Here is a 26,436-nt window from a genome sequence, read left to right on the forward strand (position 1 = left end):
ATGTTTTCTAACATATGATGTTTTCTAACATATGATGTTTTCTAACATATGATGTTTTCTAACATATGATGTTTTCTAACATATGATGTTTTCTAACATGGCTATTCATCTCACAGAGGCTTTGAGCTCATCAGAAAGCATTGCTTCTACACTATGATTAAGTTCTATTCCCAGTGATAGTTCAGGGAAATATGTTTATATATATATATTCTATTAAAATATTCAATTTTTCTCTCACTAGTGTTTTATAATGTCAATACTTTGTACCATCCTAAATTTCTAAATTTTATTTATTTTAATGGAAATTGAGAAAACGCTGAAAGGTAAGTTTTGGGTCACAGATGGAATCCATTTTAAAGCAAACCAAAAGTGTGCTTCTCTGTATACTGGAAAATATTGCCAAAGTAGTTTGTTTCTCATACTATATTGGGTTTGTTTTTATAAAGTATAGCTATTATTGCAACACATAGAATACTTACAAACAAATAACATCACAAAGATTTAGCCACATTTATTTAAATTGAATGTATTTCCAAACCACATTACAGAAATCTCCTTTGTTACCCTGAGGCAAATGTCTGAATAAACAGTATGGAATACGCTTACAACATCCTCTGAGGGTCGAAGAAGCAAATATATGTAAGTAGAAAAATGAGCTAGGGGCACAATGATCCTACAGAGTGATGAGAGAATTGATTAAAAGGGTTCATATAATACCCTATACTTAAGAGTATGGTGAGATACAAGATCATGTTCACTATGTCAGTTGTGCTACTGTATCTATGCCAGAATCAAGGAGACATAGCCTAGAAAAAATTGTAAGCTCTGTAATTTCTAGGAAATTTTGTAACAGTGAACTGAAGTCTCTACGAATAGTTCCTAAATTTTCTAATCTCATTCCTGTGTATTCTGCTCAGCATTCTCATTATTTACATAAGGGAGGAAACAGAAGCTCTGTCATGATGCTGAACTGAAGACTTCAGTTGTACTGCCATTTATACCTTTACTCCACTGCACTGCATCATTGTGATAAAGTCTTGCCTTTACTCAAAATGATATGAACCATATACTTAGCTTTGTTCCTGTGAGATATATATATATATATGTAGGATCAGATCCTAAAAAAAAATCTCTTTGTGAGGAAAGAATTTATGTATTTCCTTTGGCTGAAGCTTTCTATAGGTGGAGGACAAACTCTGTTGGAACCTGTATGCTTGAAGTTGAATCAAATCACTGATATGATTGTACAAGAGCCATGCAGATCCACTATGCATTGAACAACCTTTCATAAAAAGCTAGTGTGTTCATAAGCTAAATATTTAAGTAGGTTTTACACTCTCTATAAATACTTTGATTTTTTGTGGAGTCCAGAAAGATACAAAATCAGTTTTACAGAATACCTTCTTAAAGGTATGAAAGCTATCAAAACAAATGTGCATACGCGCATTTCCCTTTTCTCTTTATTTACTAAAAGTGTATAGGTACCAGCCACCAAAAGATAAGAGACAGTACTAAAGTTAGTCAAATAAATAATTTCAGGAGTTAAATTTAGTATTATATGCTTTTCCTGTTGCTTATAACTTCTCTGTTAAAGAAAATGAAAAATAATGTAAGTGGTTTCCTATAGAAGGAGTTTTAGAACAGTTTCCTTTTTAAATCTGGAATCAAGTTTACTACAATGTATTCAAAAACCTGCTGCTGTTGGCATTCTCTTTTGGCTGTAAAATACAAATTTTCCTATGGTCTTAGAGTTTTACTGGAACTGCTTCCTCTTAATCTGAATGTATAAATCCCAGAAAATTAAGAAAGCTTCATAGCTTTGAGGAGCAGTGGGTTAGGAGTTGAGTGCTCCATGTGCTTATGTATTTCCTTCCCTTAGTCCTGTCTTGCTGAGACAGTAAGGAAAGGAAGATTCAATAAAGGAAAGGAATGGTGGGTGCTCTGGCTTTCACCCACTGTGAGTATCCTTGTCACAGGAAGCATTTAAGTAGGCCCAGGGGTGTTCTTTGAAAATATAAAACAGTAAGGCTACATTCTGTCTCTAGTTCAATCATTGGAGAACTTACCATTGTTAAGAACTGGAAACAAATTACTGTGTGAAGCAAATCTTATTCTTACTTAACATTACATAAGCACTAAATATAACTCTACATACTGCTCAACAAGATGCAAGAAGGCTGTCTGCAGAGCATATCTGATATAATCTTATAGAGAAATTGTATGGGAGGGGGATCAAAACCATTTGAGAGTTTAATGATCAACAGAAGCTAGCACTGAGAAGAGAAAACACTTGCAGGGAATATTAAAGAATCCCATGGCAGCTTGCCTTTTTTATATGGGGTGAGCTGTGGGACTTAGACCTTCAGAATGTAAAGGAGAATTAGCACAGACAGTAAAATAAATAAAACTATAAAAAATAAGTGTATGTCAGCTTTTATAATGTTGCTTTCCTTATGTCTTTGGAAATGATTAATACACAGAAGCCTTGTAAAAGCAAACAAAGCAAAGGACACTTTGTTTTTGACAGATAACCACAATCATTAGGGCATGACATTGATTAAGTAAATAAATGCATATTTAAATAATTAGAATAACATGGGCTGTTACCAAATGAAGAAAAAACAAGCTGTTAGATCGTAAAAGCAAAACATTTTTTACTCAGTTCAGAACAGTTAGAACAGGAATCAAGCTGCTTGCTACCTTTGCCCTTTCTTTAAGTACTCCATGGGCATCAACACTTCTGTGAAAATGTTTAATCTTTTACTTGTGTTGATGAACTCTTTTACTGCAATAGCATTTTCCTTCAGGCTAATTTGGTCCCAGTACAATGTCAATTTTAGCCAATGGAGATAAACGTATCGGCTTCAGTAGGCAATGCGTCAGGCATTATTCCAAGTGCTGACTTAAAGGGACATGGAGACTTTTACTAAAGAACCCCTCACCCATAAGGGGCATGTATCAAGTCAAATCCTCATATGCTAAGAAATTCTCATAATTTATCTCACTAGGGTGAACTAGATTCCTCATTGCAAAGCCCAGGCTTACAATAGAGTTTAACAGTACTCAGGACACTCACACCTATTCTGCACTTATCCCCATCCACAATCAGGACCTGGGGCCACTGCTGTCTTACTGGCTTGTCAATATTAGAGCTCATAGGAAAAAATGGAAAAAATACAATTATTTGGTATTCTACATGGATACAAAAGAAAGCAGCGACAATCCAAGAATAAGCCAGCATACGCATTATATTTCCCAGATGTCATGACAGTAGCAAGAAAGAATGCAAGCATTTCCCATATGCTTTGAGGAAGGGTATCAGGGGGCGTATCATTCTATATTTATCATTTCCCTTTTTTTTTTTTTTTTTTTTTTTTTTTTTAAGTGAGCAAGGCAACATCAAGCCTACTTGCAGGAAAGGGTGTACAATTATGCCTCACAACTCAGCAGCAATAACCCTGACTGACTTAGAAGCCATATAATTCTATTTCTCTGCCAATAAATTGAAATAGAGTTATAGCATAAACAAGCAGTTGAGCAAAGAACATATCAACTTAAACTCAGTGAAATATGAATGTTAATTTTATGGCTTCTCAAGCAGAGGTGGCTCACCTCTGAGAGGGCTTGGAACGTAGGTATAGTGGTGTTTGTCAATCTTCATTAATACATAGATGCAGCCTAATCTTAAATATTGTCACATCTGGGCCCATATGGAGGTGAGCAGAGGGCCTGCTACTGTTTTCTCACTTTCTGTGAAAAAGCTTATATGATTTTCCATATCTGGTGCCTGATAAATGTTATATAATATCAAAAATAATCAGATTTAAAGTACCCTTAATTAAAGTTAGGTCTTCACATTAGATTATGTTTCACACTGTGGAGCACATACTGTTGTAACTCAGCGATGTTACTAAATAATGTGGAATAAGCATAACAAATTGAGGCTAGTTAGGTTTTGCTCAGTGGGGTACTACTGAAACCTGAAAAAAAAGCACCTCTGATGCAGTATTTACATCATGCTCAATATTATTAAATATGAGACTGATATGTTAGAAAAATTATTGAATATTTTAAAGCAAATTAAAGTTATGTTCCTCTGATATTACTTCTGTTACTATGAGGAAAACTGGCTCAAAATGAGAATAAACAGGGAAGAGCCATAAGAAAGAAGAAAAAGTGTGAGTGATCAGTATGATTCATTGATTTTAGAAACAAATCAGTGAGGAGAAAATGTTTATATACAAAATGTTCTCACCTGCTAAGGATGAGATATTAATGATTACTCCTCCATCACCTCCATTTCCTTTTCTCATATATTCTAGGCCAAGGTAGGTTCCTCTAATCACAGATGTCTGACATAAGGGGAAAAAGGATAATTATATTCAAAATATGTTTCTTAAAATATGTTTCTTTTGTGCTCCTAAAAACAGTCTTGCTTTAGTTGTGATGCTTAGAGCCCATATTACTTCACTTGAGATTTTAATTATACTTCAAAGATTATAAACAGAAGATATTCCACAGTAATGCAGCTCAATAACTTCAAAAGCACAACTGCAGTGAATAGAAACAATTATTATTTCTTAATTATTTTTCTCATAAAGATGTTGATAATAAAACTAAATAGTTGCAGCCAAGTTCCAGCATTTTTATTGAGATGAACTCTTCATTATAGAAAATATAAAGACTGAATCAGATGATAATGGTGATGGCCCCATTTGACTCAGGGCATGAGAAATTTGCACATTTTAGGATGTGATCCTAAAAGAAGTTATGCGATCTATTTCTGATCCTAAAATTTGTATTTTCTGACAGAAATTACAGCATTTTTACCATTCCTCTCAAAAAAAGGTAAGGGTAAGCCAAATAGACAAATACAGATAAGTTTTTGTTTGTTTGTTTGTTTTTTTTAATATTCGAAGAGGTGTGAAAGAGGGTGTTGACATAATATTTGCTGCAGCATGTAATTTTATTTTATTTTATAAGAAAGGTCTTTGAGGAAGAAGATCTTGTTGAGACCTGTATAATCTTGATTGCTTAAGATCTGTTTTAGAACCCTACTGCTGGGATTCATCCCAGTGAACTTAAGACATTTAAACAGATTCCTAAATGTATGCCGAGGATATCTGTCTCCCAGAGGGTAAGTTGCTTTACCATAGACTTTAAGAATTGCTAATAGGAAGTTATGGTGATCCTTCTAGTGGAAGATAGTATATTTAGTGAAATATTGCTGCATTTAATTTAGTGAAATATTGCTGCAACTTTCATAAATATTGTTTATAGAATTTTCTTAGATGTCTGCTGAAACATTTTATATTTGGTTTACAATTTCTACCTATTTTTTTTAAAAAAAATCATTTAATCACTTTTACATTTCCAGAAATAATTAAGTTTTTAAACAAGAGCTCAATTTATATTTTATTTGTGTCTAACTTGTGTCTAACATTATTTATTTGACCCAAACAAATTAAGATGCTCAACAAATGCAGTGGTCCTACAAATATGTCCACATCTGCACATAGTCAATTCCCTGAGGGTTCTATTAGGGAGAGGACCGAGGAAGGTTTGCAGAACTATGAATCGTGGAGGAGGAAATGTCCCAAAGTAATAAAAGTTTTTTTTTTTTTTTTTTTAAGGATAATTTTAGGACGTATTGCATTTCATTTTTACTAGCTGGTGTTTTTATACATATATGTTAGTTATAAAGCCTAGGTATCTTAATTCAAGTCTTTTTGCCTTCTACAAGAAATATGCTTGTCGTTTTAACTCGTTTTAACTGGAATCATATTTGTAAGACTTTGTGTCTTACTTTTATTGCTTTTTCTGTGTCTGAGTAACATGAATAAACTACATGTTTACAGAGGTAAAAGAACTTGAAATGTCATTATCAAGTTTGCTTGTTTGCTTTGTAATATTGACATTGAATGAGTTTTTTAAAATTTTCTTTAGTTATAGTATTTTGTGATATTTTAAATATAAATATGTTTTCACCATACCATTTTTCTGCAATAACATAAAAATAAAAATATTGGAATATTTCAAAAGTCTGAAATAATGTTTTAAATTTTTTAAATTAAAACTTCCCATAAAAAGCTTTTTGTTTTATGTTTTTCTTCTGGAAAGTTTTGTCACTAGAAGCATTTTTCTTATTATCAAAATACTGTTACTTATTGAATACTTAGTCTCGCAGTTCTTAATGTTGATGGCCACATCTAAATTTCAAAGGATGTATTGAAAAACAAGATCATCTATGCCTAGTACGACTGCTGTAAGGTACATTTATTCTGAACATAAACTCAATGACAGCTCAACTGAAATTAGACTCGGTATTAAGGATGTGTGGTGAGTTTATATATATATATATATATATATACACACATACATATGATAGGCTGTACACTAGACATTTTAGAAAAGCAAGGGTTAATGCTGTCTCTGGAGAGCAGGTGCAGGTCCTGTCATGCCCTGGAGCAGTGGCTCAGCCTGCTGAACAGAAAAGGAGAATTCCATTTAGGATGATTAGAGGAAATAAATCAGTTGGAGAAGGAAGTAGCTTGGGGCTCCTTGAGGATTTTTCTATTCCTCCAGCCTTCTAATTCAAAGAGATAATAGAGCAAGATGAGTCCTTGGCCAAACCACAATTAGAAGACAGGCAAAAAGTGGGTAGTTTGATGTTTCTATCAAAATCATAGTACTTACTGCTCTATTTTCTCTCTAGACTCCCCTAGCTTGACATCTCTTGGTGAGCTTGGTTTTGTTACAAAATCCATCTTTGCAAGTGTGCAAATTGCAGCCTAAGGCTTCCTTTTGTATGAAATGTTACTTTGGTTTCTGATGTGTTGGAATCAGAATATTTTGGCTGAATTCTAGAATAAAGTTTATCAACTATTACTTTACTATAACATGATATTCACAATAGAAAGTAAGACAAATAATGATATGTTTTGTGCACTGCATTTTCCTGGTTTGGGGAATATGATGGAAAAATGCCTGCTACCTACTTTTCAATAAACTAAAATAAATTGAAGGTGTTTTCAGGTGGTGGAATTCTCTGTGTATATAAGAATAGCAACTTAATCCTGTGCTCCTAACCAATAACAATTTTTAGTTTGTCTTTTGTAATTAGAAATTCTGGGAAAGTTAACATTTAAAATTTCTTAATTTAAAAAAAAAAAAAAAAGCCCAACATTTTATATGGCAAAGATGTGCTGTGACGATTAACTTCTTAGAAGAAAAAGTTGCATTTTAAGGTAGAATTTTTTACAGTTCCTTAGTTTACAACTGCACCCAGCTGCATGGATGTTCTCCATAAACATGTCAAGAACAAAGAGTCGGGAATTAGCCAAATTTACAACTAAGGCAGGAAAAGTGAAAATTAGGACAGCCAGCCGGCTCTTGTCTAGCTTGTTTGCTCCTGGCTACTGAAAACTGGTAGAACGTCTAAGCGGTTGTCCTTATAGCTGTTGGCAGAAAATACAAAACAAAACAAAAAAACTGTGATCTCAGTGATACTGCTGTTTGTTTTCTTATCAAAATATAATGTTTTACTCTAGCAAATAAAGAAGACAACTTATCAAGGTACACTGCAGGTCTGAGCGTGCTCCCAATGGAAGCAATTTTGCTCTATACCTGCCAGGAGAAGCATTAGGATTCTTTTCAGTTAAATCTTAATGTCTCCTAAAATTAGCTTCTGGAAATCTCAGATTTGCATTAGTGGAGATCAGACATTCTGAAGCATAGACTGATAAAACTCAGTATCTCACAGCATGGTAAATTTTGAAAAGTAATTGTGCAAATACTCAAAATATTTGCAGTTGCTGTTGGAAGCATCCTATCAGTAATCAGTGACTTATGTAACAAATTGTTTGGCAATTTAGGTATCAGTGTCAAAATCAGAAACAAAAATCTGAGGCTATTGACAAGTCTATGTATTCCACAGCTATATGGCTTTAATTCTTGTTCTGGAAGAAAACATATATTGAAACTGATCCTAGTCAGACTGCTAGTCTTTGGTAGATATCTAATTCAGTTTGTTCTGGCTCTATGAATCTGCCTACCCAGTGTTGTACAATGTTCTTGTATTCTAGCATAATACTGGTAAGTCAATTTTCATACTCTGTATTTCATTTTACCACTTAACTTGATCTATAAGTAATAACAATAATAATAAAAAGTATTTTCTTTTGTAGTGATGGCTTTCAGATCCTCTTTAATCATCATCGTTTGTAAATGGCAATTCTTTTGGAAGTAATTTAGTACAATTCTTTTTTTGGTGTTTCAATGCTGATGTAGTTTCTTATTAAATAAGGTTTCCCTTGTTACATTAGTCTGATACTTCTGCTTTCTGCTTAGGCACGGCAATATTTTATGCTGATAAATTATTTCTGCATTCCTTCAGTGCCCAAATGTTCCTCAGGGACAGAGAAATAATATTGCATTTTAAGAAGCTAGGCTTAAGTAGTCTTTATTTCAAAGAACGTGTCTTTCATTGTATTTCAGTACTGAGTACTGTAAACATGAATTAAAAATTAACCTATGAAGTTACTTGGCCTACTGTGCAATTAAGGTAAATATGCATTTCCTAAGACAATATGGACAATAAAAATTATTATGCTTACATTTTTTAAAAATTATTATTATTTTTTTAATGTACTTAGAGGATTGATCCTCACTCCACCAACTTTAAGATGACTGCTACTTCTCACTTTTTGGCGTCCATATCTCTGCCCAGGAACATAGTCCTGTTTCTAGCATCAAATTATGCTGAAGGAATAAGCCATTGAACAACAGAGTTGGTGTATTTCTTGTTGCCTTAGAATGCAAGCTTGACAAACTAATTACCCATGCCCTTTACTCATCTACAGACAGCACTGTGTTTTGTTTTTTTTTGTTGTTTCAGAAGGCTTCACTTTGAGCAGTTATGTTAGTAGCATTAAGAAACAGCACTTGCCTGTCTGTAATGTGGGGCCGGGTTGTAATTCCCAGCTGCTGAATCTAGCCATATGTCCTGGTCATATTATTTTGAGATGAAAGCTCAGCCCTTGTCATTTCTCCCAGTACACTGGAAAAGCAAAGCAAGGTATATGAACCTTGCTGCATACACCCTTCAAAGCAAGGTGAAGGTTGTAGCACACGCCCAAGAGATCTCTTATCTAGCTTGCACAAGGGAATGGCCTTGCAATGATCACCAAGTATTTGTCCCAAAAATCAATAAAATGAATCACTTCCAAAGTTTGCCTACTTACCCTTTAGGTTACTGTTGAGATGCTAATTGGCCTTTTGAGGAATAGTTCCTTGGTGATGAACACATCAATTGATTTTGCAAGGTTTGCTAGTTGCTGGAAATTTTATTTCACCATGAACTATATTAAACTGAGCCACACATTCATGCTTCTCCTAATGTACTTCATCATTTGCACATGAAACTTAACTACCTCCTTACGACCAAGGAAATGAGCAATGCAAATGGTGTAAGCAAGGGAGTAGGACAAATCTCATTACTTATTTATCATCTCATTACTTATTTATAGCAAATGATAGCTAGCTACTCAAATAATTGGGGATATAAATTCTAAAAATTGGCTAGCATTTCAACATTTCCCTAAATATCTTCCTCAAAGACCTTCTAGATGTTAATAAACCTCTTCACAGTTCTTACCCCTCTACTCATACTTCCACATTATATGAGGAAACAAAAGTTTGGTTTGCCTTGAGAATAGTTTAGTCACAAATTTCTGATAACTGACTGGGCATTTTGTATTTATGCTGACACATTTTGTAGGTATATTTCAACCCCCCCTCCTTTTTTTCTTTTCCTTTTTTTTTTTTTTTCCCTTTCTTTTTTACTGGTGCTACCATTACAATGCAGACAGGAGCTGAAGTAAGAACAACAATTCCACTACATCGTTTGTCTCAGAAACTATTTCTTCTGAATCCTGAATGAGGTAGCATGCCAACTTTCCCACTTTCTTTTACTGCTGCCTTAAAACTCATGTTTCTCTTATTTTATTAGGATTGAGGAAATATATGTTTTAAATGTCTTTTAAAATTGTAAACTGTCCCTGAAACAATTTTCAGAACTTTTTATTACTATACAATATTATTACAAGTCATTTTTGCTTTAGAGCATAAAAACAAAACCCAACAACAACAAACTACCTCACAATTCTTTTCCTGTGAAACTAGATAAGCAAGTTAATATTAAGATACATAACAACCAAACAGGTATTCACCTACATGTTAATTAATAGTGCTTTCCTAGCAGAATGCTTTAGAGATTTTTGGAGGCTTATACATTTCATCTTTCTGGACCAAATTTACATCAGTATATTAATAGTATAGTATAATATACATCACTATACTACATATAGTATATATATACATATATACGTAGTATAATATACATCAGTAAATGTATATAATCTTTGGAGATCAATATTAAATTTCTCTTTAAAAATATTGACATTTAATTGTTAAGTTATTCCGAAATAAATTAGATGAAGCTATGATGCTGAGCAGGGCAACACTTTAATAATTGGATCCCATGTGTTATTTTTTGGTGTAAGAAAGAAAATAACATGGTCAAAATTTTACATAAAGTGCTCCTGCACTTTGAATTCAGGTAATATTTATGATGTAAGGATATGTGATTCAAGTACTGTTTCATTTTAACTGTATAGTGTGACCTATGTCAGTCTTCAGAAACCTCTACTATGAGCATAAAAAGAGACCTTCAAGTTAATTTTGGGATTCTGTTAGTATAAAATGTACTAAATACATTTGTAAAGAGAAAAGATATTGTAATTATAGCAGAAATATATCTGCATATATGTATGCAAAATATAGCAGTAATTATATCTGTTCCAGAAAGAACACAACCTCAAGACAAAAAAGCCTTTCAGAACATCTTGTGTTTAACTAATGTAGGTTATTAAAAAAAAAAAAAAAAATCAAAATTTGGGCTTTTTTTTTTTTTGTTGTTATTCTGGATGACTGTAGGTAGGACTCTTTATAAGAATGTTTGTTCTTATGTCTCATTTGTTTTTCTGTACAGGTATGTTTATGTGATGGACTGTTGAAACAACACTGGTAATATCCACTTACTATGGAGTTTATATGGGTATCATAGCTGATTTATATGGGTATCATAGCGGAATCAATGTCTCAAGCTGATTTTGATCAAGTCAACACTACCAGCCTTGAAGATTTCAGGTGGGGAATGTATGGCATTGCTGGAATGCTGAACTAAATGTGTTAATAGAAATATTAATAAAGTAATGAACAGGTGGATATTGTTTAGCACAAAATATAGCAAGGATCTGGAAAGCACTGCAAGAAAAATCTTTCTAGTGGTTGATATTCTTTTTTTTCCTTCTTTATCAAGCTGTCTTGTTTCCTTCACAAGCATCTGTACAAGCAGGGATTGTGTTTTATCTCCTCTTTTTCCTTCTGTAGCATGTCCCATTCTTTAAATGTGCTCTTCATTTCTGTTCCGTGTGCTTTCTCAAGCAGTGCTCTCAGGAAACTTCCTTGCTCTCCTTTAAAAAAGTTCCTGAAGACCAACCGGTTCTGTGAACTGTTTTAGCCATAAAGAACACACCCCATATGTGTTTGCTCTGATTTATCTTGCTCTGTACTACTCTACTTTTGCACTTTGTACTTTAAACTGGGGCAGGGAATATTTGTTGTACAAATATATAAATAATATCAGCAAGATAAAGATGGCATGTAGAGGTTTTTTTCCCCCTTAAAAAAAATCTGTCAAATGTTTGCATAATGTGTATCAAAATGTGTGGCTATTGGAGTTATTCATGTTCTTAGAGATAATGCAAAGGATACTTAAATGCCCTACAGGGGGGAAATAGAGACTTTCTTAAATTGTATTTTTCATACATTTTTTTTCCTTTCTCTACCAGAGGCAAAACATATTTTATGGAACTGGTCAACATAGCATATTGCATGCAGCAGCTGTTATTGTTCCATGTTACAGTTAATAAGTAAGAAGCATAAAATGTTTATATCTTGGTTCATGGAAATTACAGTAACTAGATAGAAATGCCCTATGGAAATAAGATAGGTAGTTGGCTCAAGGTTAGGTAGTTAAAGAGTATTCAAATCAAAAGAATAATTAAGATATTTGGATCTTAATGTGTCCTTAATTTAACCCACATGACTGTGTTTTACTTGGCTTGATCATTTTAAATGTACTCATTCTAGTCACCTGCATGAATTGTTCAGTTCAGTTACGAATTAAGTAGGACACCTATAGGGAACTAATCCAAACAATCATGTATAAATTACATATATTACAAATCCCTATCTCCCACATTTGCAGATTTGTTTGGACATCAGTCTGTAAGTTAAGATATTTACCTGAGCTCTAAATATCTTCAAGATTTGTCGACCACAGATACCTTTATTTTTTGATCTAAATTTATATATGAATCACAGACAAATGAATTTCTCACATTGGCTTCATTTTTTTTTTTTTTTTTTTTTTTTGTTGTGACTAACTATGTGCAAGCAAACTTGACAAGTGGATGGCTGCCTACAGTAAATTGTATCTTATATTAACTTTAGGCACAAAATAAAAAGAAATAAGTAATCTAGAACTTGAAGTCTTTCAAATTCAAGGGATTTCTGACAATATGTATTGATGTTGCATATAACTGATGATGTCACAATCCTGTAGGTTCACAATGAGATATCCTGTTGTTTAATTTGTCAGAATATTTCAGAAATGAAAGAGAGAGGAAAAAATATGTATAGTTACATCTTAAGGAAGATATAAAGGAAAGACAAAGGAAAATGAACATCATAAAAATAAGCATTTCTCTCATTGTGGAAATGTTAATCTGTGGTCTCAGTTAAGCGCCTTCCAAGAATAAGCAAATTTGACCATGGATAGATTTAAAAGGTAAGGAAAAATATTGCTATGTCTATAACTTTTTTTTTTTTTTTTTTTTTTTTTTTTAAATATGGATTTCTCCATTATTTTTCTAGAGCTTGTCTCATATACATCTTGTGTTACTTGTCCTGGTCTTTTTTGGTTATCTGTTTTCAGAGAGACAGATAGAATTCAAAGACTCAGGTACCTTTGTCCATAAAACTTTTGACAAAACCAAGCTTTTAGTTTTCATATCCTGAGCTATCCTGCTTGTCTGACAAATCACAAATGATTGATTGGATGCAAACTCCAAATAGTACTCTTCCAAGCTTTCTTTTGCTAGTGCATTTGTAGATCAAGATTGTGCTTTTAAGCACAGCCATAGGAGTAACTTGCTAAATCACCATCCAATTAGAACTTCATAGGTGGTAGAACACAAGCTGGCCAGAATTTTATTAACCTAGAAATTTGCTCTTTCTTTTGGAGCTTAGATCTCCTAAGTGTGTAGCCTAAATTTTAAAAACAAACATATAACAAAACAAAAACAACTGAGATCTCCCCTCATGAGAGGAATAAAATTTAACCATAGGGTTAGCCAGATACCAGATAACATCAAAGAACCAGTAGCAGTCTGCTTGAAAATAAATTTTATACATTCATTGAATCTGGTTTTATCACATGCTCTTAAGTGGTGTGCTTCAATTAGTGATGATGGTGAAATAGCCTATATTAAACACTCAAGCTGTATGCTTGCCTCAGAGGTGAAGAAAATGTAGGAGCTCTTGGCTGAACAAATTTTCTTGTAGTACCAAGAGATGGCAACTTATTCTCTAATGCAGTCCAGCTGACTCTAACAGGAAAATAAAATTTTCTAAAACATTCATTCTAAAAGTCTGGTGTGTTGGGCACCAAATTATTACACCTATGTGGGATTTCACTGGGCTTCATAAGAAGGAGAATGTTGTCTGGTGTTAGCCTGAGTAACTGTGCCATACATCTTGGATAGACAACATAAAGGACCCACCACACAGGCATTTATTTGTTTCTACATATGCAGTTAGGTGGTTATTTGAACAGCTGTGCTTACCAGGCTAATAATCCATGTTTTGTTGTGTGGCATGATCTGTATAAGCCAAGGAGTGTTAAGTGTATTCCAGCATCAATTACTGACGTATGAGTATGTGAAAAGAGATAATGCTTACCAAATTAATTTGTATAGTACTTTCCCAGTCCTTCTCGTTGTTCACTCCAGCATTATTAACCACAATATCCAGCCTTCCAAAATGTTCAATTACTTTTTTGAAAGCACCTATGGCAAAATCCAAAGTTAAAATTTCCTAGTACTTATGGAAAATAAGACACAGAAATACAACGTGTATTCATTAAATATAAAAAATACAGCACATACTTACAAACAAATGCTTTATTGATTTATCAAAATGTTTTAACTGTTTTCTTAATCACTAATGAGCAACACAGAATTACATATTTTATCTAACCATTCACCAGTATAAAACATATTCAGGAAAACTGAAGGAATTAAGATACCACACTAAGCTTTTCATTCTGTTTTATAATGCCTAACAACATGAGCAAACGAAAGTTCTTAGCACCCATACATTTTGTATTAGATAGGATGTTTGGCACCCTAATTATATAAATTGAGCACTTACATGTTGAGTTTGATGTAGTTAATAAATTCCAGATCTGGCTCCATCTATTTTAAATGTAAAATAAAAGCTTCATAAGTTCAGAACCGTTTTCTGGTCTGAGTCTGAACTTAACTTATTTTAAGAATGCAGTACTTATCCAGTGATATAACTAATATGAATCTTTCAAGTAAAAACAATTCATCACAGTTCTTGATTAAATTTATCTATTTATGAAAAAGTTTTTATACATCAGGTAACTTTAATAACGTCTCACAAATTCTTATCTTCTGTTGATGAAAATAATGACCTGTCTTCCAAAGAATTTGAAAATAAAGATCTGGGAAACTTCCACAGTGACACTGTGTTCTCCCAGGTGACAGTGTTTGAACTAAGATAAAAGTATGGAAAAATACAATGATGTCATAGTGATGAGCAAACAAATCTAGGCTGGCCCTGCTCTGACAGAACAGTTGGATGAGATGACCTCCAGATGTTCCTTCCAGGCTACGTTTTTCCATGACTGCAAACCTTATCTGAAATACTTATATAGATTTTTTGTTCTTCCCTCCAGATATTCCTCATCACTAAACTTTTTTCATTATGCAAAACACCCCTCCTCCACTATATTGTTTTAAAAAACATCAATTGGTGACTGATTTAAAACCCAGAGTATTTCAGGTATAGTGAAATTATGCTCAGCAGGCCTTAATGAAACTACTTCACCAAAAGGTGATCCCAGGATCCTATGAATTCTCTGGTATTTCTTCTTTGGCTATTAGTGTGTCAATCAGGTCAATCAGTGGTATAGCAGTAGCTCTGAGAGATGTAGCTATCTTCTTTTTTTTTTTTGGTAGTTGCAGGGGTTGCAGCACCAGATGTCGGTACTGTTACAATGTTACAAGCTTATATTTCCCTGAATGATGCAGGTCCATCACTGTCATCATCTTGACATCAGAACAAGAGCTGGGCAGGGCAGTAGCTGGGAAAGGTTTTATTTGTCCAACTATCCTTATTATACAGATTTTCTAACGTTCATCTGTAACATAATATTTTAATATTTTAAAGCTTCTCCTTTTGGCTTTCTGCCTTTCAGGGATTTGTTATGTTTATTGCTGTCTCATTCTCTGATCCCTTAACTCTTCAATCATCCTTCCTCATCTTCCCAGTCCTGAGCAAGCAAGGGCAACTAAAAACTTGGCTTAGGAGCAGAACTGATTACTTTTAGCTTAGTTTCAATTAATACAATAAATGCAATTTGGGTACTCGATTAGCTTCCGAATTTTGCAAAATGGCTCTCCTATTCACTTTTGAGCCTTTTTGAAATAGCTTATTTCATCAACTCCACTCTTAAGAGAATCTTTTGCTTTCAAAAACACCAGAGATAGCAGTACTTCTGCCACATGATCTGCATTAACTATTAAATTCACACATTGACTTGACTAATTGTAGTTTTCTAGCTTGCACCTTAAGAAAGCAGCAAAATGCTTTTCAGCTGTTTGTTTGTTATGTTAAAATAAAGAATGATTATGTTAAAATATTTCTGGTAGAAGTTTACCTGGCTACAATAATCCCATCTGTTACCTTCCCACAGAAAAGAAGATTCTTGCTACACATTCTTAAGAATCTTATCACCCACACATCTTTCTAAACTGCTTTTTGTTCTTCCCTTTTTGAATCTAGAATAATTCTGTTTACACTGCAGACTAGTTGTCTTATGAAATCATATAAAAAATAAAAGCAGGTGATCATACAAAACGTTGATCATTACAATGCAGAAGAGGATCCATTTTAATGGAGAGGTAAGAAAAACAGTGGGAAGTAAGCCTAAATATCAGTCATAAGTGAGCTTCCTGTTTTCAGGGAAAGAAAAATTTAAGTGTATGTTCCACTTTTTAAAAGTTACCAAGACTGAAGATTTTTGTGGGGGAACATGTGAGAGTGCCAACAGAGAAAAAAGCACAGGCAAGAATTGAATACGGATAAAGCAGCTGATTTTCTACCCATAAGCAATATATACCTACAGATATTAGTTCTAATGCTGTGACTTGTTTTGTATTGAAAGACTTAAACTAAGAAAACATATGACATTGACTGTAAAAAACAAGTATAGGACTCAGTACATCCACTAAATGCATAAAATTCTGGGAGTGAAATTAAGTTTATTAATCAGCAGTTTGCAATTGCAAGTGAGGAAAGAAGAGAAGAAAAAGCAGTAACAAACAGAAGCCCTACAGGATTTGAAGTTGTGATGGCAAATTTCTGCTAAGCAACCTGCAACGGAAAAAATACAGTATCAGAGAAGCATAAGCAGCTTCTTGCTCTTGCTCCTTGCCATCACTCCAGTCTTATTCTGATCATTTTTTTCCTGCTAATTTGGTTCCAAATCCTCCCCCACTGACCCAGCCTTCTCCCTCCAGTTCCCAGGGCTCAGCCCTTAGGCTTTGCACTAGCCTGGCACTAAAATGAGGAGGAAGTGTGGGAAATGGGAGATAGAAAGCATGCTGGGGTAACAGCCATGCTGCAGCACATGCTATTCCTACCCCTAAGATGCTTGTTCTTGCTCCTGAGTTACTCCTCCCACTTGAAGAAAAAGTCAGTAATGAACCTAGCTGATAAACAAAAAGGTTTGCTGATTGGAGCAGATCTCACTTTTAAAGTCCAGCATCTCCAATGAAAAACACTAGAATTAAGTGTAATCACGCTAGTACGGAGCTGGGAACAATATTGCTGAGTTCTGGACTACCTGCGATGCTTTGTGAAAGAGGAATGGATATGCTTCAACACTACCGTTGAGAAAGCAGCAAGTGAAGCATAGTGCATAAAAGTAGAGCAGTGTTTGCATCTAGCGTGACACAAATGAATCTGGGGAAAGGGTACTAACAACAGTTATGTCAAAATCTGAAAGTGACTCATTACCTGTGAATGTTACCTAAGAATGAATTTAATGAAGTGATGTGGTGGTGACTATGAGATGTTGTGAAGGGTATGTCAAAATTACAAATTATTCCAAGATCTCAGTGGGGAGCAGGATTTATTCACTGAGAACATAAATGGCAATCATATGTGAGGGAAGCTCCTTGCCATGACCTGTATCTGCAAAACATATGCAAAACTTTATCGATCCTTATCCAACCCCATGCTAAAGCAGTGTTCCATCTTTTGCCAACTCTTCTTTCGGCACAGCAGCAGACGTTGAAGGCAAGCATGCTGTATGGAAAGAGCACTGCAACCCGGAGATTTATTACTCCTGTGATGAGAGAATGCAGCTTGGAGTCTGTACTGAAGCCTCATAAAAAGCAAGTCCATGCTTTAAAGTTTATGTATATTACTCATAAAATAACAACTATCTTCTGCAGAGGCTTTCATGCAAAAATGTCACACAGTGCTCAATGGAAATGATTTCTCTGGCTTTTCTTTACGATGTGCCAAGTAACACAGTGAAATACACGCGCGCTGGCAGTCATATTTCACATCTGCAGGTTCAGAAACAAATCCTTTTTGAGTCACTGTCAGGAGCGATTGGGAGTAGGCTGTCCTGCAGCACCCATAATTGCGCACCCATAGGTGCAGCAGCAGCCCGGCCTCCCTCGGCGCGCTGAGCCGCAGCGCTGACGCTTGGACCCTTACCTTTTAGCTGCTCGGGGTCCGTAACGTCGCACTGGATGAACACCGTCCTCTGCGCCTCGAACTGCTCGTCCAGGGCCTCCTTGCTCTCCTGCCCGGCCTCGAGGTTGCGGTCCAGCAGCGCTACCTGCCCGGGGACGGAGGGAGGGAAGGGAAGGAGCAGGGCTGAGCGGAGCCCCGCCGAGGCTCGGGGCTGCCGTTGCCCGTGGCGGGGGCGCTGCCTGGGGCTTACCTTGGCTCCCTTGCCCAGCAGCGCCTGGACGAACGCCCTGCCGATGCCCTGCGCCCCGCCGGTGACCAGCGCTACCTTGCCATTGACGTGCATGGCGCTGCCGGCCCGTCCCGCCCGGCCGGTGCACAGGAGGCTTCTCCCGCCCCGCCGGAGGAACCTAGCGCCGTGTCACCTGCCCCAAGTTTCCTCCCTCCGTCGCTCCCTCCCTCCTGCCCTCCCTCCTACCCTCCTCCTTCTCCTCCTCCTCGCCCTCCTCCTCCTCCCCCCGGCGGTGCTGCTGCGGCCCATTCCCCCTGCTCCCCTCGCGTACGGCCCTGAACCGCCCGGGGCCGGGGGGAGCGGGGGCGGAGCGGCTCGGTCCCTGCTAACTCGCTCTCCACGGCAAGACCGAAGCAGCGAGGGCCAGCCAGGAGCCCCCCCCCCCACCCTCCCCTCTGGCCCCGGGGCAGCTAGAGCTGGGGCAGAGCCCCCGGCCCACCGCTGATGGGCTAAGAGGACGCTGCGGGCTCCGAGAGGGCTCCCGGCAGCCGGCGGAGGCTGAGCGCCCTGCGGGTGGGCCAGGCGGAGAGCAGCAGGGGGAAGGAAGCGCGGTTCCGAAAAGCAAACAAGCACAGGGTGCTTGTCCTTTCCTCGCACCCGGGAGTAACCCGGCAGCCCCCTCCCCGGCAGGCAACCCGTGTGAGGACTCGCTTGTGTGAAGAAGCAGTCATTAAACGGGGAGAACGGCGGGCACATGGGGATAACTGCTTTCGAGAAACGCTCAGGTCTGTGTGTAACGCGGCTTGTGCTTCCAGAAATGGTTAACCGCTTTTACAGCTTGCAAGCCAAATATCCCTCTACATAAAGCAAATTACGATTGATTAAAAGCGAATATATCAAGACCAAGTAACATTTATCACCATATGTTAGAAATAAGAGCAGTCTTACTGATCAAAAAGCTGAAATCAAGTTTCTTGTTTGTTAATATTTCACTCGAGGCTCACTAATGTTATTCCATAGGAAACCCACTGCGGCAGAATGTTGGGCAGAGGGGAAAACCCATCGCTTAAGCACCATAAACGTACATATGCCAGGTATGCATCTGTGTATTGCGACACACTTTTCTTTGGGGTGCTGTTTTCTTTTGCCTGATGTATCAGGTTTAAACTTTTTGCTTGTGCTTTCGAGGCCCAAAGGTACTATGACTCAGACTTCATCTCTATCATTACTGTCTGTTGCAGCGTTTCCTTGCTTTGCAGCGACAGCAACAGTACACCTATTTGGTTTCTCCTCCCAGGTGCTTGTTTTCTCCTATGCTGCCTTCATATATGGAACACCCTTCATTCAATTCATTTTTTTTTTTTTTTTTTTTTTTTTTTCCCTAGAAGAACCAAATTATATTACTCCTAACACCAGCAAACTGTTATAGAAATATTAAGGTAACTATGTTACCTAATTGAGTAAATTGAGTAACACAAGAACTTGTTATTATAACCTTTGTCCTTAAAAATGTGAACTAATATAATCCAGCTGCAAAATTGGACAGCAGCCACCTAGTTTTCCTAAAGATCATGATTCACAGTACTTCAGAAAAGCAGTCGGAGCTGGTCTCTGGGATTAGTGATTTGTTTGACTATGATACCTGTATTTCTGGGAGGACTCCAGATTGCTTTGGAGCTGTGAAATTTGTGCCACCTAAACTGCCATGCCTAATGAAGTCTTTCCCAACCAGCTGAGCCAGCTTCCCTAATCTGCTGAGAGGCAAGCACAGTGCCCAGTCAAAGGCACATCATGAGAACAGTGTTACCACACAGGGACCAAACAATAGCATTATAGTGGAGTCTTTCACCCTCAGCACAACCCCGATAACTTCTCCCCTTCCTCAACCTTTGGCCAAGTCACAATAAACATCCATCATGGTCTTTATTTTCACTGCGTATCAATATTTTTTTAAAGTGCTACGCAAAGGAAAAGATCAATAAAAAAAGCCTTTGTGTTGTCAAATCATTGTAGTCAGTATGACCTTTGGCAGCTCTTTTCTAAATTGTTGATAACTCTGCACGAATTTTGAGAACAAGCTGGACTCTTCAGTGACACTGGAATGCTTTAAGATTTGAGTGCACGCACTCTGCATTAAACAAATCTTACAAGTCTGCGTTCTAGCAGTCAGCCTGGTTGAATATAACCTCGACATGGTAGGTTGAAGTTACAGAAATTGAAGTATTCTAATATACTAACCCAAGGTTTCTAAATCTGATTTTGTTCACTGAACGTAATAATGGAAAGTGTCCATTATATGTACTTGTGCAAAAAGGAAAAAAAAAAAAAAAAAAAAAAGCATTCCACTTCAATACCTATAACCTTGGCAAAAATATATCTGAAATCAAAGACAGCATTCTCAGATAGAACAGAATGTGCCAATCCTCCAAATACAGGATGAAGTACCAGAAGGATGATTGTGATTTACCAGGGCCAGCAGAGATTGCTTGACTGTATATATGCTCTGCTCCTTCACACTGCACCAAATTTGCTGATAACTCACTGTAGTGACTCTGAAGAATTTTGTTCTGGCATAGTCCTTTACCAACATTGGTCTGTAATATGATCAACTGCATAAAAGATTAAATGTTTCCTGTAGAAAAAAGCTCTTTATAGACATATGAATTGGTAGAAGTCCAGAGTTAGCATCTCTTCATAGACTTCTTGCTGAAACTTTGGTGGCTTGTTACGAAGGGTTTATTTTCCATGACTCATAAATAGTTTTTGAACCTTGCCTTCAATATTCATGAAATAATAGAGAAGCATGAGGATTTCTGCTTTTTATTGGTCCACATTTTCACATAATCTATCCTTAAGAAAAACCCATATCAGACTTCATATAAAATCTTGGAAGAACTGTCTCAACAAGCAACTATGAATGATCTATCTTCCTAAATAGTTTATAGAGACTGAGTACATGCATTGGCTATCTTATTTAGTGTGTGGGAAGCTGATTATGCTTATTTAAGAAAATATGAGATAAAAATGATATTGCATTATTTAATGGTACAATCAAACCAATCATACCACTTTTTTTTTTTTTTTTTTTTTTTTTTTTTTTTGTACTAGAGTGTACAGTAACACTTGCCCTAGGGGTTTGTCATACAATATGCCAACTAGACTCATAAAAATCACAAACGACTATTATCTGAAATCACAGGCACGAAAAGATTTTAAATGACTGCATGAAAATTTGGTTTGGGTGCTTTGAGTGACAAGCAATTCCATATAGGTAATCTGCACTTTCTGTTCAAATTTTAAAAATATCAATAACACTAAATATTGCCTTAGATGTTGAAGCCATTCAGATTAAATCTTCCACCCAGCCCCACTGACTGCAATGATAAATGCATGTGATATTTATATGTTATTTATGTGCAGAATGTGATTTTACTTTACTGCTTTCCAGTACTAATGTTGGTTAGCAAAATTTCATTAATTTTGTTTTCCTTCTGCTGCTGTGGTCCTTCCTTTTCCATTTCCCTCCATTTACTTATATTTATTTTTTCCAATATCCCATGGCTTATGTTCCAGTGTTCTATTCAGAACACAATGGCATCAAAGCATGAAGAGATTACCAGGTGATTTTAACCCATTTTTAAAAAGAAGATTGGAATATAATCTCTCTCAGATGTGGCGCCCTCTTCACTCAAAAAAGTTTTTTGCAGAAAAGAGATCCACGCCTAATTTCTGTGACCATTTCTGTACTCTGCAAGGTGTTATTCAAGCTGCTATGACAACTAGGTAAGCAATATCACAGCTCTGAATGGATTATCAGGCAATGAACATAGGCAGGCATTCAAACAAAGTTGCCACAGCGTGTATACTTTTGTATGTCCCTTAATCCAGCTTCTTCTGGGAAGGAAAGATCAAAAACAAAGCTAGAGAAATGTCCCACATGTCTAAAATTATGTGGGAGAGTTAAAAGACAAACCAGGTCACAGACTTAGTGTTGTGTTACCAGGCATTCTTTAACAAGAAACCTTGTTCAGCGAGTATAAGTTTTTCATGTCCCAGAGTTTTTTCATGATGTCATTTCTGTATGATTGCTCTGTTGTGCACCAGGGTAGAAAGGCAGCAATTACTGCATAAAAAGATGAGGTTATGCAGCTATGCTTTATTTCAGATATTATAATTTGAAGTATACAGAAAAATTCAAGACATCTGATAGATAGACCGGTTGCCAAAGTTGTCAAACTAACTTAAAGGGCAAGAAACTGAATGAACAACAGGCTCAAAGATTTGCCAAAAGGCATATTTACAAAACAAAATCACAGCCCATGCTAGTTCAGTGGCTGGAATATTTTGCTCATCCAGAACAACAGAAGTACATGCAGAAAAATAATCTCATAGTCAGTGCTTTAGCAGAATATGAGAATAAAAAGGCTTGGTTTAGTTGCATAAGGAAGATCATAAAGAGAAGACTAGATAACTTTATAAAGTCAAAAAGAATAGTCACTGGAAACATTCAAAACAGGAATGAGAAACTTGTGATATGCAATTTCCTGATTTGTAAGAATGCCTAGAAAACATGCAGTTTATGTGAAAAGATTTTTCAGGGCTTGTGAGGAACATGTTACAGAAAATGAGAAGTGAGGGAAGTGATGACTGGTTTTTATATTGCCTTTAATTCACATTAGAGAAGAGGAAATTATAAGAGAGGGATTTCTGTCACTTATCTGAAATGACAAGAAGTTGGTGAAAACATCTACTATGGATGAAAGATTTTATGGTAAAGAAAATTATTTAGTGGGAAATATCTGGTGAAGTGAGAAATAGCTTCCCAGGAAATTATTGACATGAGGATTTGGGGATTCAGTCTTGGTTCCTATTCTGAGATGTTTTTGAATTCTCCAGCATGCCATTTCTTGCAAGCTCAAGATCCTGTTTTATGCTCAGCATTACCACCGTTTTAAAGAAATAAAACCAAGCTAGCAAACAAACATGAAGCAAGTAAGTTAACACAGTGCCCAGTGATGACGTAAGTATGATTAATAATGCTTTTAAGAAGTCACTAGACATCTAGAATATGGGGGGTAATTCCATGCCTGAGAACCAACACATTTTAAAAAGGTGCAGGGTACCAGAAGAACATGAATGTGAGCATGAGTGTGCACTGCCAGGGCCACACAGGCCTCCTCGCTAGCAAGCAGCTCTGCCAGGCCTTAAACTTCTCAAGACTGGAGCCAGGCTCTAAATGAGTTAGGCAGGATTCAGTGTTAAAGCACGCCCTGCCCTCTCTCTATCTGATATAATTACAGGAGAACCTTTAAAACCCTGTATTTGGCACTGTCTTTAAACACCACAGCAGTATGGCAGCTGGCAATAAAAACACAACAAAAATATGTGAACCCCTCCCATGCCTCTTGCAACTTTGGCAACAGACCATATGAAGGACTGTCTACACTATTCATTTGATTATCAACTCATCGAGCAATGCAAATATCTATACATTTGGAAAGTAACTGTATGCTTACACTGCAAGGCTTCTTAAAAAGCTAGCCTGATCAATTAAAACCACACTATCCACAATAATGGAAAATGTGCTTCTTAGAACTGTATAATTCTAGTGTAACTGAGAGTTGTCTGCCTTCTTAAAGGATTATATCCACATAGCTAATGTTTATTCTCTTCGGCATTTGTTGAAATGTTAGATTCATATTAATCCTTATTTGATAAATACCAATGTGCTTTCTTCGAAAAATATGCAGTTGAAGAGAGATGGCATATGTTTTTGATTATGATTTAGCTTTTAAAAAGTAAGAACTTAAAAAGAAAAAAAAAAGAAAAAAAAATCCCAGAAAAATTTTACACCAACTTTGAAAAACAATGAATTAGCAGGGAGCCATGAATCTAATGAATTCTCCTTATTCTGCTTTCCAAATTTCTATCGGGTCAGACGGAGATAGTTGTCTTACAAGCTTATGTTTTTGCTCTCTTCTCTTTTTCTCTACATGCAATCACTGTCTGGGTACATTAATTTCTGGGCAGTTTGTTTTGGGAAAAAGTATCACATACAGAGCTTTTTCTGAGGTGATGGCAGAGCATTTTGTGCTGCAAAGTGATTGCTACACATACGTTTTAGGGAAGTCAGAGAGCTTCCACAATTGTTGTGTGCAAAATCCCGGAAGTGTTACAGAGTGCTTGTAATGCACTAGTGACGTCAGAGGAATGATGCAGTGACATTCAGAAATAATAAGGAAAAGTGAACAAAAACTCAAACAAAAGATATAAAAAAGTAAGAAAAAGAATGAATGAGAGATTTACATACCAGGAATAGCACTTGCTGTGGTCTTCCTCTCATCACAGAGTGGGTAAGAAAGAGTTCTGGACCTTAATCTCGTGTTGCTTCTCCACAGGGTTTCCAAGAGCAACATCCTGGCAGAATACAAAATGAAAGTGGAATATAAGTACCCTCATTAGTCATCCTCTTTTTTACCAATGGGGGCAGAATATCCTTTTACATGAGCTCTGGAAAAAGAGCAGCAGTGAGAAAATAACCTATAGTTCTTAAGGCATAAATGTTTCTTGTTGATGTTACTTTTATTTTAATTTAATTGTGTTTGGAATGACAACCCTAAAAATAACCTGTGGTTCTTGCTGCAATATGGAAGGAAATAACCAGATATCCTGGTTATCCAAAGTGTAAGACATTTTAATGTAACATGGGGAGTTATGTTTGTTTGACCGTTAATGATTATTTGTTTGTTTTCAAGAGGTGTTCGGAACATCTGAAGATAAAAGAAAAACCTCTACTGATATAATTAGTGAAAAGTCTGCCAGAATAAATAAATAATGTTGAGAATGGTAAAAAGTCAATATTTCCATTGAGATGAATCTCTTCAAAACTTAAGTGATTGCACAAATAAATGATTTTCTATAAGAAATACAATTATGGTAATTAATACTATAGCTTTTAAAATAATTATATAATGCCAGATAGAATACTTATAATAAAGCATTCTTTAGCAAATTTCTAAGTATGTCTATATATCTAAAATCTAAGAAGTCTAATACATTCTTAATGATTAAAACCTTTGAGCACAAGTTACTTCATACGTTGCTATCAGTTTCAGGCTCAAAGTATTAAGATAAAATCAGTAACTGAGTTGAAAATCTAAAATTATTTTTTTTATATAAAAAATGAACATACATAAAAAAAAACATAACTTACATAACATTTATACATAAAAATGAACCAGAACCTAAGAAACAAAAATAACTACATAAAAATACCAGACATTTTCTTAATGAAATGTAAGTACTGATATTTTATGAAAATGAAAAAAAAACAATCCAGACATGGATAGCCCTAAGTAGTCAATTACTGAATATTGTTTCTGATTATTTAAAATGCTTACAACTACAAAATAAACTGCAATTGGTAGCTGATCAAGAAAAATGTATTATGTGCTTTCCAGCTGAGATTCTCTTGACTTACAGAGGAGTTCATGTTTTTAAAGAACTCACCTATGCAGCTTGGTAAAAGGAGCGTGTTATGCTGATATAAGCATCTTTATTATTTGTGAATGCAGCCACACTCAGCCATCTATTCATACTAAAAGCTGTAATAGAAGTACTTAGTACAAGTCTATGTGGAGGTCAGGCTCCACCTGCATATGCTGAGTTCATTTGCAGAGAACTATGAATTAGCTCCCAACTGTGTAAGGGTGTTTACTTAATATGACCATTAGGAAGAAGCTAAAATCTCTGATGTGCTGAGCCAAGTTCAGACTCACCATGGATATCTGGAAATAATACTAAGTACATTCCTCTAAGACAATATAAATAACTATATATCTCTTCCATTTCACATTTCTGTTTTTTAAACATGCAGAAATACACTTATCTCTTTCTAGAATTAAAGTTATCTGAAAGGCTTTCTTCCTACTGGATAAATTACATCTTAGACTTTGTAATGAAACTCAAAATTTCCCACATAGTTTTGTGGAGATGGTAAACCTATACTACATTGTATTATTTATTTTATTTTATTTTATTTTATTTTATTTTATTTTATTTTATTT

General features: G+C 35.9%; 1 protein-coding gene and 2 long non-coding RNA genes across 4 annotated transcripts in view; 1 reads left to right on the plus strand and 2 right to left on the minus strand.

Moving 5' to 3' along the window:
- The window catches only part of HPGD (15-hydroxyprostaglandin dehydrogenase), a 26,501-nt gene extending 7,903 nt beyond the window's left edge, over positions 1 to 18,598 (minus strand). Inside the window, exons 1-4 of one of the 2 annotated variants that reach the window (XM_035325782.1) lie at positions 18,392 to 18,597; positions 18,163 to 18,286; positions 14,086 to 14,192; positions 4,256 to 4,352 (exon numbers count right to left, since the gene is read on the minus strand). In XM_035325782.1, the coding sequence (XP_035181673.1) occupies positions 4,256 to 4,352; positions 14,086 to 14,192; positions 18,163 to 18,286; positions 18,392 to 18,484 (421 nt within the window). In that variant the 5' untranslated portion in view covers positions 18,485 to 18,597. Of the gene's footprint in view, positions 1 to 4,255; positions 4,353 to 14,085; positions 14,193 to 18,162; positions 18,287 to 18,391 lie in introns of both variants that reach the window. The other variant, XM_035325784.1, reaches the window with a different exon arrangement.
- A 1,833-nt stretch (positions 18,599 to 20,431) lies between these two features.
- Positions 20,432 to 25,499, plus strand: LOC118166674. Its single transcript, XR_004750660.1, has 3 exons — positions 20,432 to 21,990; positions 22,078 to 22,153; positions 24,719 to 25,499. It is a non-coding gene; the product is annotated as an uncharacterized LOC118166674 (long non-coding RNA).
- LOC118166672 overlaps positions 24,678 to 26,436 on the minus strand; it is a 17,504-nt gene continuing 15,745 nt past the window's right edge. The window contains exon 3 of the long non-coding RNA XR_004750658.1: positions 24,678 to 24,787. This is a non-coding gene — a long non-coding RNA (uncharacterized LOC118166672). The remainder of the gene's footprint in view (positions 24,788 to 26,436) is intronic.

Source organism: Oxyura jamaicensis, chromosome 4, assembly GCF_011077185.1.
Source record: "Oxyura jamaicensis isolate SHBP4307 breed ruddy duck chromosome 4, BPBGC_Ojam_1.0, whole genome shotgun sequence".
Lineage (NCBI taxonomy): Eukaryota > Metazoa > Chordata > Aves > Anseriformes > Anatidae > Oxyura > Oxyura jamaicensis.